This window comes from Drosophila willistoni (genome assembly GCF_018902025.1).
Source record: "Drosophila willistoni isolate 14030-0811.24 chromosome 2L unlocalized genomic scaffold, UCI_dwil_1.1 Seg168, whole genome shotgun sequence".
Classification (NCBI taxonomy): Eukaryota; Metazoa; Arthropoda; class Insecta; order Diptera; family Drosophilidae; genus Drosophila; species Drosophila willistoni.
In genome coordinates, this window is record NW_025814047.1 from 12,351,544 (window position 1) to 12,362,941 (window position 11,398).

Genomic DNA, 11,398 nt, shown 5'->3' on the forward strand with positions numbered 1-11,398 from the left:
TTTACCTAATAGAATGTAATTGTTTAATTTTTACCTCATTAATACAAAAAGGGTAATAACGATTTTGCGTTCTACCTATTTAATTCAAAAAATATAATATAAAGTCCTAATTATACCTCTCGTTTGCGACAGTTTATTTTTAACTTCATAAGTGTAATCACCTTAAATCCTTAAATAAATAGTATTTGTCAATATAATGCAAGACAATTTTATTTATTAGTGGATATTCAGAGTAGGAAGGAGATTATACAAGCTCTCTCGGAAGCTAGGACTGAAAGTTGACTGCCCAAATCACGGATACGAAAACACGAATGATGGAAATACTTCAAGGAGTTTTTTTGAAAATAATAAAATGACATCTTTAATAACAGGGATTGGTCTAGAGATCATTAAAAGGTTGGCTGTTCTTGAATGCTAAAAATTTCAAGATAATTGTAAATGGAAAATGAAAAATTTGCCGAATAAACTTAAAAAACTGCTCAACTTTTGACTGAATTGTATCCGCAAAAAAAACTTACCTTAACGGTACATAGGATTTTGGCCCACGTAAAGAATTTAATAGAATTTCAGTGTTTACAAATTGGAGAGCTATCCGAAGAAGCACAGGAATGTAAAAACAATGACTGCAAAAGGTTCAGATACACTAATACATTAAAAACTTTTCGTGTTAGACAAAATGAAGACCGTTTTAACATGCTGGCAGTCTATTCGGACCCACTTATTGCATCACTGAGACACATGTGATCACGAAAGGATTTGGAAAATACCAACTATAGTCCCAAAATGTTGAGTTTATTAGATATTGATGTAAATATTGAAAATTATTTTGAAAAAATCAGCCATCAATAGCAAATTTTCGAAATTAACCAAAAAAATGTAAACATTTTTTATTTTTTCCTTTTTGTAATTATGTTAGAAAATCAAAATAAAACATTGAAAAATGTCGTTTAAAATGTTGATAAATTGTGTTTGTGATTGAAAAAACCGGGTTTCGGTCCTGTTTATGCCCAACCGGGCAACACAAGGGTTAAAGGAGGCGGAAGCTTTCACCTCGCGCCGCTCTCCCGATGGTGCCCATCGCTCTCCCCACGAAAGAACTCCCCACACTTCGCTCCAAGCGGGGCTTGGTGCCCTGCTCTTAATTAAGCTAGTTTTAGTGTAAAACTTACAAGTGAATAAAACAGAACATTGAAGTGAGATTGCTGCAGTACCCAATTTCTTGAAGGAAGACATTTTAAGGAAAAATTCATTTAGCTGCCTACTTAGGAAATTCAACCCCCCTACGAAAACATTTGGTCCTTCGAGCCGGATACTAAGATCCTCTCGAACCACTAGCATCGGTGGAATTTCATCCATATTTCAAGCTAAGTAATTTTTTTGCAAATTATAGGTATATGAGTACATGTACATGCCTCCAGCATCCGTACCCATACTCACATACATATAATTGTTGCCATTGATTCTCCTAATCCAAGTAAAAATTACTTTCGCGCAAATTTTTCCTCCTCAAAGGAGAGAAAATTTTGGTCCCCAAATTTTCATACATATATATGTGTCCAGTACATAAGGCGCCATATTGGTTCGCCCACTTCAAGTTTTTTTTTCTCGCACTTTGGCATATATAGGCCAAGTATATAAGGCGCCATATTTTATTTGCCTATTTCCAATATATATTTTTTCGCAATTTCAAAAAAATATTAACACATATGTATGTATGCAGTGAATCAAACCTACGAAAAAAGTGATCTCCTACATATAAGATATATATATGCAAGCAGAGTGTGTGAATGTGACAAAAATTACAAACATATCCAGTGCTACATTAAATCCAAAAATAAAGGTTTTGTGCAAATACAGTCCACTCCTGGGAAAAGTGTGCGCGCAGTGAAAGGTGGTTTTCAACGAAGAGAAGAAAATTTTCAATACAAATAATAAAGATTTTTAAAAAAAAAAACGAAAGTGAACCACCCTCTCACATATAAAAGCCACACTTAGACATTTCTGGTGACCAGACACCCTATAAAGTTGGGGGCATATCGGTTAGACACAGCAAAAGAAATCATATTAAAAAAAAAAAAAAAAAAAAAAAACATTAATTTATATAAAGAAATCCGATCCATTCACACCTCTGCATATCGCCATTACATATTTTCATATTTAAAAAAAAAAAAAAAGAGAAAAAGAAATTTTTAAATACATATATATATACTCCAACATTTTACATATCCATACACATACATACATATACATATTTTTCCATACATAAAATTTTACATATATATTTACATATCCATACACATACATACATATACATATTTTTCCATACATAAAATTTTACATATATATATACATATCCATACACATACATATACATATATACATATTTTTCCATACATAAAATTTTACATATATATATTCATATCCATATACATATACATATTTTTTCCATACATAAAATTTTACATATTGATTCCCATATACATATCCATACATACATACATTCCACAAAATTTCTAATTTTTTTCGCACACAAATATATTTTTCCACCACCGCGAACAAATCCCGCTATCCCTTGCAGCCTATATACATACATACATACGAGCATACATAAGTACCGCTTAACTGCAGTATACCAGCACAGCTGCAAGCTCATGTGCCAAAGACCGGCACAAAGCAAACGACCAAAAGTAGCTGTGCTGTATACCCTAGGTTGGCAGGCACTTTGTGGGGTATATATGTTGAAGGGTCACGTTGAGGAAAAAATCGAATAATATTTAATTGGTAAAAATTTGTGTTCCGCGTTTTTGTTTATTCTATTCCCACGCGTTCCAAGTCGTATTTTTTGGAGTTATATTTCAATTCCAAAATATTCCCACGCGTTCCAAGTCGTATTTTTTGGAGTTATATTTCAATTCCAAAATATTCCCACGTGTTCCAAGTCGTATTTTTGGAGTTATATTTCAATTCCAAAATATTCCCACGTGTTCCAAGTCGTATTTTTGGAGTTATATTTCAATTCCAAAATATTCCCACGTGTTCCAAGTCGTATTTTTGGAGTTATATTTCAATTCCAAAATATTCCCACGTGTTCCAAGTCGTATTTTTGGAGTTATATTTCAATTCCAAAATATTCCCACGTGTTCCAAGTCGTATTTTTGGAGTTATATTTCAATTCCAAAATATTCCCACGTGTTCCAAGTCGTATTTTTGGAGTTATATTTCAATTCCAAAGTATTCCCACGTATTCCAAGTCGTATTTTTGGAGTTATATTTCAATTCCAAAGTATTCCCACGTATTCCAAGTCGTATTTTTGGAGTTACATTTCAAGTCCAAAATATTCCCACGTGTTCCAAGTCGTATTTTTGGAGTTATATTTCAATTCCAAAGTATTCCCACGTATTCCAAGTCGTATTTTTGGAGTTACATTTCAAGTCCAAAATATTCCCACGTGTTCCAAGTCGCATCTTTGGAGTTATATTGCAATTCCAAAGTATTCCCACACGTTCCAAGTCGTATCTTTGGAGTTAGATTCCAATTACAAAGTGTTTCCAAGCGTTTCAAGTCTTATCTTTGGTTCGATTTCAATTCCAAAGTGTTTCCACCCGCTCCAAGTCGCATCTTTGTAGTTATATTTGAATTCCAAGGTGTTCCAAGCCGTTCCTAGGGTTTTTTTGGCAGTGTTCCAAGTCATTCCAAACGTACCAGCTCGTTTTCTGGTTTTTTTTTCAATCTATTTCAAGGCGTTTCAAAGCCGTTCTTCAAGTGGTTTGGTAGTGTTCCAGTTTTTCCCAAACGTTCCAGTTCGTCTTTTTGGCTAATTTTCAAGCCGTGCCAAGCCAGCTCACCACTTTATAACCGCCACTCTCTGGGGTTATGAGCACGAGCCCGTCAAAAGACGAGAAAGCAGCTGAGAACACTGCAGCCCCGAGCAAATCCTCAGTTGCTGCTCCAGGTCAGCGCCAGAGGAGTACCAGCCCTACTACTCCTCCTTCCCGAGCATTTCAGACCCTCTCTAGTCCACTAACTCTCAAGTCCGCACCATCGAGCACGACCTTTCAGCAAGCCACGTCAGAGCCACGACGAGCAAGCCAAAAAGAGGTCAAATCATTGGTACCACTTCCACAGATTTTGGTAACCGCCCCAAGAGTCACTCGGTCCGAGACCAAAAGGGTTTTAGCTGCTTCCACCATGGCTTTGAAGAAGTTTGGTTCCATTTGCGATAAACTAAGTCAATTTGAAGTCGACACCCACGTCACGTCACTGTCCGAGGTCAGCGTATTTACGCTCCAAGTCCGTCGTGATCGAGTTCAAGCGTTGTGGGAGAAGGTCGAGCAGGAATATGAGAAATGCGAGGCACTCATAGATGGTAAAGACGATAACTCTGAAGATTTAGCCATCCAAGCTAAATATGACAAATGCTATCAAGTTTACGAGCGATGCACGGCTCGATTAAACGAGCTTATCCATGAAAGGTCTGCTCCGACTCCTCCGAACCGTCATGCGCCTACCTCTGCACCAGCAGAACGAGGCTGTCGATTGCCACCCATTGACACAGAAGTCTTTACGGGAGATTATTTAAAATGGCCCACATTCCGTGACTTGTTTACAGCCATCTACATAAGCGATTCGCGAATTTCCCCTGTTGAAAAGCTGTACCATCTCCTAGCGAAAACGAGGGGTGAAGCCAACCTCATTGTAGCAAAATTCCCGCTTACAAATGATGGTTTTGAAACGGCATGGAATGCACTTAAACAGCGTTTCGAAAATAAGCGACTTATCGTGAACAGCCAATTCCGAGCACTTCTTGACCTGCCTCAAATTTCCCATGAGTCTGGAAAAGCATTACAGGATCATCAGAATGCTCTGCAGGCATCCATTCGCGCTTTTGAGCACTGTGGCCTGCCAGTAACCACTTGGGGAGGCATGTTCGTATTTTTCTGTTCCATCAAATTGCCAAAGAATACCCTTTCATTATGGGAGCAATCTCTGGGAGACAAGACTGCCATTCCAGAGTGGCAAATGATGGACGATTTCCTCACTGAGCGGTTCCGTACGCTCGAAGCGGTGGAAAATACAACTGCAATGGCTATTTCGGTTCCCACATCGAAACCTCCACGAAATCCGATTCCAGCCACCCGAAAGGCTAATACATTTGAAGCCAAGGTGACCACCAAACCAAAATCCTGTGATCTCTGTATGAAGGAGAATCACCCGGTGCGTCGATGTCCCCGCTTCCTTCAGATGACGGTGCCAGAGAGGGTGGCATACATAAAGAAAAAGTCCCTTTGTCTGAACTGTTTCGCAAGAGGACATCAAGTAAAAGATTGTCCGAGTCAGCACAATTGCTTCACGTGCAAGGGGCGTCACAATACGCTCTTGCACAAGGACGCCCGACCGGAGAATAATCCAACGTCGGTCCCAGCTCAGCCCAGTTCGCACAATATTGTCCGGACTTACTTTACCTCTGAGGCAAGGTCCTCACGAGATAAGTTGCTAGGTACAGCGATCGTGGACTTTTGGCACAAGGGCACTACTTATGCTTCACGGGCGCTATTAGACCCGGCTTCTGAAGCCAATTTCATATCCGAAAGAATGTTCCGACTCATGAAGTTACCATTCCAAACTGTCAGGGCCGAAGTGACAGGCATTAACGGAAAGGTCAATAGAACCTTGAAGGTCTGTCACATAAGCATTCGGTCATCGCATGGACCTCCAGTCCAGATCGAGATAGAAGCGTTTGTCTTGTCCCAAGTTGCTGATGATTTGCCGTCATGTACGATAGCCCAAGCCACACTGGAAGGAATGCCCAATATTCCTCTAGCCGACCCCTCCTTCAGATTAAAGGCAAAGATCGATCTACTCCTTGGCATTGATGTAATACCAGCGGTGACTCTTTCCGGCATCCAGACCGAAGTGTGCGGATCTTTAATGGCTCAAGAGACAAGATTCGGTTGGGTCATTTCAGGCCCGTTGCAAGGGGTCCCCGTCAGTTCATGTGCCGCGTTCACCACGAGGGTCGCAGTTAGCAGAGAGGAGGGACTTGAAACTCTTCTCACAAGGTTTTGGGAGGTGGAGGATCTACCGGGCAAACCGGTAGAAGATTCTGACTCTGTTTGCGAGGTCAATTTCCAGAAGACCACAAGAAGAGATGTTTCGGGGAGATATACGGTCTCACTTCCGTTTCGAGATCCAACCAACATCAACCTTGGTCATTCCAGACCAGGGGCATTGGCTCAGTTCCTAAAAAACGAAAGCCGACTCCTTAAAAATATTCCGGCAAAAACTGAGTATGACGCCGTCATCCAAGAATATTTGGACTTGGGCCACATGCGTCAGGTTCCATTTGACGGCACTAATAACAATTTTTATTTGCCACACCATGCGGTTTTCAAGCCCGACAGCACCACAACAAAGGTACGGGTAGTTTTTAACGCCTCTAGCAAGTCCACCAACGGAGTAAGTCTCAACGACATACTTTACCCTGGTCCGGTACTTCAGTCCGATCTCACTACTCAGATTCTCAAGTGGCGTTTTTTCCGAGTAGTTTTCAATGCCGACATCACAAAAATGTACCGCCAAATTATGGTCGATCCAATCCATACGCCATTTCAGAGGATCCTGTTCCGAAATAAAGAGGGGCAACTTGGTGATTACGAGCTGAATACCGTCACGTTTGGCATTAACTGTGCTCCGTTCTTAGCCATCCGAGTACTTCAGCAACTCGCAAGTGATGTACAATCCAAATTTCCTTTCGCTAGCGATATTATCAAGTCCTATATGTATGTCGATGATGTCCTGGCAGGGGCTCATAATGAAACAACGGCAATCGCAATGGTCAATGAACTTCAAGACGCTCTTGGTTCAGCTGGCTTTCCCTTGCGCAAATGGACATCGAATGTGAAGAGCGTGCTCAGTTGTATTCCAAAGAGTCATTTACTGAATGCTGATTTCCTCGACATCGAAGAGGCCAGCACAGCGAAAACACTGGGAATCCGATGGAAAGCGACTACGGATGAGTTTTATTTTGTCATCTCACCCCAAGATGTCAAGTCAGCTTATACTAAGCGAGAAGTCCTCGGGCAGATCGCCAAGATATTCGATCCCGCTGGCTGGCTGGCTCCCTTTGTGATTCAAGCCAAGGTGTTTATGCAAGAGCTCTGGTTACAAGAGCTAGGGTGGGATGATCAATTGCCCAGTGAACTCCATCACAGGTGGCAGGATTTTACAAAGAGCTACTCCTTCCTTGACCAGATCCGAATTCCACGATGGGTTCTTCATGACCCAAATTCCGACATCCAATTCCATTGTTTTTGCGATGCGTCACAGCGGGCTTATGGTGCCGCAATTTACGTGCGCGTTAGCAATGACCAAGGCATATCATGCTGCCTTCTTGCAGCGAAATCTAGAGTCGCCCCGGTTAAAACGGTTTCATTGCCCCGCCTTGAATTATGCGGAGCTACACTTTTAGCGGAACTGGCAGCTGCAGTTCTTCCGCAACTTCCAGTTGATAATGCGGAGGCTTTTTATTGGTCAGATTCCACCGTCGTACTGTCGTGGTTAAATAAGCCACCCTGCACATGGACAACGTTTGTCGCAAATCGGGTAGCAAAGATTGTGACGGCAACAAATGACGCCCCATGGAATCACGTTCGTTCAGAGGACAACCCAGCAGATCTCCCTAGCCGCGGCCTGAGTGCGCAGGAATTGGTACACAAGGATTTGTGGTGGCACGGCCCACCATGGCTACGGGAACCACAAGAGTCCTGGCAGCGAGCGACACCACTCCCACTAGACACTGCCTTGGAGAAGCGGGTAGTGAAGGTCCACGTCGCGATCGCTAAGCCAGCCAACGAGATATTATCTCGTTTTTTCCAATCTGGCACGTGCCTTACGAGTGATAGCATATGTGATCCGTTTCGGCAGAAGGTGTCGTAAACTGCCAAACGATTACTCCGGGGAGGTGACCTCTAGCGAGATCAATCAAGTACTCCAGGCGTTGATCCGAGTCACTCAGCGTGATTACTTTCCGACGGAACATCGGTGTCTACAGCAGAAGAAATCTCTGCCCACGTCTAGCACCATTCTCAATTTGAATCCTTTCATTGACGCATCAGGTGTGATCCGAGCATGTGGGCGCGTGCAACAAGCAGCGGCCCTTAGTTACGATGAGCGTAACCCCATTCTGTTGCCAGTAGTAAGTCCGTTGTCCCGGCTGTTGGTGCTTTTCACGCATCAGATCTCTCTCCATGGGGGCAGCCAACTGGTAGTCCGTCTCATCCGACAGAGATACTGGATTCCAAGACTGCGGAATCTAGTAAAATCGGTGGTCAATTCATGCAAAGTCTGTGTGATTTATAAAAGAAGGCTGCAATCACAGCTAATGGGCACCCTTCCGGCCCAGCGAACTACTTTCGCACGACCTTTCACGACCACCGGGATAGATTTCGCAGGTCCTTTCGACATCAAGAGTTTCACCGGCCGCGCTTGCCGCATATCAAAGGGATATGTGTGTGTCTTTGTTTGCTTTTCCACCAAAGCCATTCACCTTGAGGCAACTTCGGATTTGAGTACCGAAGCATTTCTGGCAGCATTCGCTCGCTTTGTATCGAGGCGAGGGTGTCCCCAGCAAGTGCAGTCCGACAACGGAAAAAACTTCGTAGGTGCATCCAGAGTGCTTGAAAAAGATTTCCTAAATTCTACCCAGCAGAAAATATTATCCCACTACAGCCATCAGAATCTGTCCTGGCATTTCATCCCTCCCGGGGCACCACACATGGGAGGGTTGTGGGAGGCTGGAGTTAAGAGTTTTAAAACTCTGTTCTACAAGGCCACTTCCAACCAAAGGTATACTTTTGAAGAGTTCTCTACGCTGCTGGCTAAGGTAGAGGCGTGTTTGAACTCGCGGCCGATTTCTCCTATGTCTGAAGACCCCACCGACTCTTTAGCTTTGACCCCAGGCCATTTCCTAGTTGGCGGTCCATTGCTATCCGTGACGGAACCTGAAATCAAGGATCAGGTACCGTCTATCATTAACCGGTGGCAGCGTCTGAAGGCCGTGAGTCAGCATTTCTGCACCCGATGGAAAGACGAGTATCTGAAGGAGCTACATAAGCGCAATAAGTGGCGATTCCCTTCTAAAAATCTTGAAGTGGGCGATCTGGTGGTACTCAAAGACGACAATCTTCCATTTAATGAATGGCGTCTCGGGCGAATCCACCAGACACACCCTGGCAGTGACGGCAATGTCCGCGTCGTCGACCTGCTTACCGCTCGCGGTATTGTGAAGCGTCCCGTCGCAAAGTTGATCTTTCTTCCTCCAGAAGAAAGAATTCAAACCCATTACGTAAAACTACAGTAGCGTCCAGCACTTGGTCCTTCCTCCCAAGTAAGAAGGGCCGAGCTGCCAGTAGTAATATGTGTTCTATCGTCCTACATTAATCCGCTTTCTTCATTATTTGTCCCGGCAGCTTCCTGATATTCGTCAACCTAGATCCCGTTTCCATGGCTCCGAGACCGCGTTCAGTACAGGCATCGAAAGAGGAGCGCAGATGTTCGCGAGGAACTGAGTCCTTCCGTTGCCGAGTCTGTCGCGGAATCCATCCTCTGAAGCGATGCCGTCGCTTCCTGCGGCTGAACGTGGAGAAGAGGATGAGGGCAGTGCTGGCGAATAAGTACTGCGCCAATTGCCTGGCCCACCAACATTCCGGAGGAAGCTGCTTAAGCGGTGATAAGTGCCGAATCTGTGAGGAGGATCACCACACGCTGCTTCACTTCCATGAACAGCCACGTCGACGCACTCCAAGCTCCGTCGTACGCCGAGTCACCCCCGAGTCCTCCAGACGAAGGGTCGCGCCAACGCCAGCCTCCGATCCGAAACTGACCTTGACCACACTGCTGCAGCACCGCAATCCGCATCTGATGCCCACGGCGATGGTGCGTATTGAGACGGAGGGAAAAACCTTCGACGTAAAGGCCCTGGTGGACCCTTGTTCTGCGGTATCGTCGATGGCGACGTCATTGGCCACGGCCTTCAAGTTGACAGCCGTCAATATAGGGGCAGAGAAAGCGGTGGCAGCAGTGATCCGGTCCCCAATCAGTGAAGGATGGCGATTGGAGGCGATCCTGAAGGTGGTCGATGGCTTGTGCTGCCGCACTCCAAGCGCTCCAGTGGACCCACAGATCGCCAAAAGGTTTGAGGGCATCGTCCTGGCGGATGAGACGTTCTACCGACCGTCGTCAGTGTCTCTGGTCCTGGGCGCGGATGTGATCACGGAGGTCATGCTAGAAGGGAGTCTACCTGGGGTTGGCGGGCGGCCGATTGCGATGCGCACAGTTTTTGGCTGGACCCTGTCCGGAGCGTGCCATTAAACTGCCTGGGTCTTGCACTCCTGCAAGGGGGGGAGCATGTTTATGCCCAACCGGGCAACACAAGGGTTAAAGGAGGCGGAAGCTTTCACCTCGCGCCGCTCTCCCGATGGTGCCCATCGCTCTCCCCACGAAAGAACTCCCCACACTTCGCTCCAAGCGGGGCTTGGTGCCCTGCTCTTAATTAAGCTAGTTTTAGTGTAAAACTTACAAGTGAATAAAACAGAACATTGAAGTGAGATTGCTGCAGTACCCAATTTCTTGAAGGAAGACATTTTAAGGAAAAATTCATTTAGCTGCCTACTTAGGAAATTCAACCCCCCTACGAAAACAGGTCCATTTTTAAAGGGAAATATTTATATATTGGAAATATTTTCTGACTTTGACCTTGAATATTACAGTACCACAAACATCCAGCACTCTTGACAAACATTCATTTTAAGCTTAAGGTATTCTTTATCATAAGCTTTTTAAATTTTTTAAATCGCTTCATCGGTTTAGAAGCTATGATTTTTGCAATGTAAAATGCCAAAAGGCCTGACTGTGCGTCGTAAGTCAGATCAATACATGGGACTCTTCGACTTCAAGCTTTTAATAGCTGAGCACCTGGCAGGAAAAATAAAGAAGCGCGGACGTCCTGCGATGACTCCAACTTCATCCCGACTCTAAGCAGGGAAGCACTTTTTGTTTAGAAATGCAATGTATTTCTATGCTATAATGACAAAAGAAACTGTTTTACCAATTTTCAACTAATTGCATAGAAAGCCATATATGGCAAACTCTAAAAAGTGCTAAATGCATAGAAAGCCATATATGGCTTAATTTTTGTTTCCCCTAACTATGGAGCTTATACTTATAAAAGGGTAAAGAGAGCGAGTTAGGAGATTCATTTTGTGCCTGACTTGACGGGCATGTTCATTAAAGGTTAATTTCTTGTCTAATATAACTCCAAGGTACTTAACATGTTGTTCCCACTTTACATCCACTTGGTTTAATCTGATATGTGTAGTAGGTAAATTGCTTTGCGTTTTC

The 11,398-nt window shown here is 43.8% G+C and overlaps 1 protein-coding gene across 1 annotated transcript; it reads left to right on the forward strand.

Annotated features, from left to right (window-relative positions):
* Window positions 1-1,192: 1,192 nt before the first annotated feature.
* Window positions 1,193-10,442, forward strand: LOC124459972. The gene is made up of 2 exons (XM_047009909.1): window positions 1,193-1,368; window positions 9,469-10,442. The coding sequence occupies exon 2, from the start codon at window positions 9,503-9,505 to the stop codon at window positions 10,367-10,369; it is 867 nt and encodes a 288-aa protein (XP_046865865.1). The 5' UTR covers window positions 1,193-1,368; window positions 9,469-9,502; the 3' UTR covers window positions 10,370-10,442.
* Window positions 10,443-11,398: the final 956 nt, after the last annotated feature.

Excerpts from the sequence above, each read along its gene's own strand:
- LOC124459972 (XM_047009909.1), top strand. The coding sequence starts at position 9,503 with ATGGCTCCGAGACCGCGTTCAGTACAGGCATCGAAAGAGGAGCGCAGA.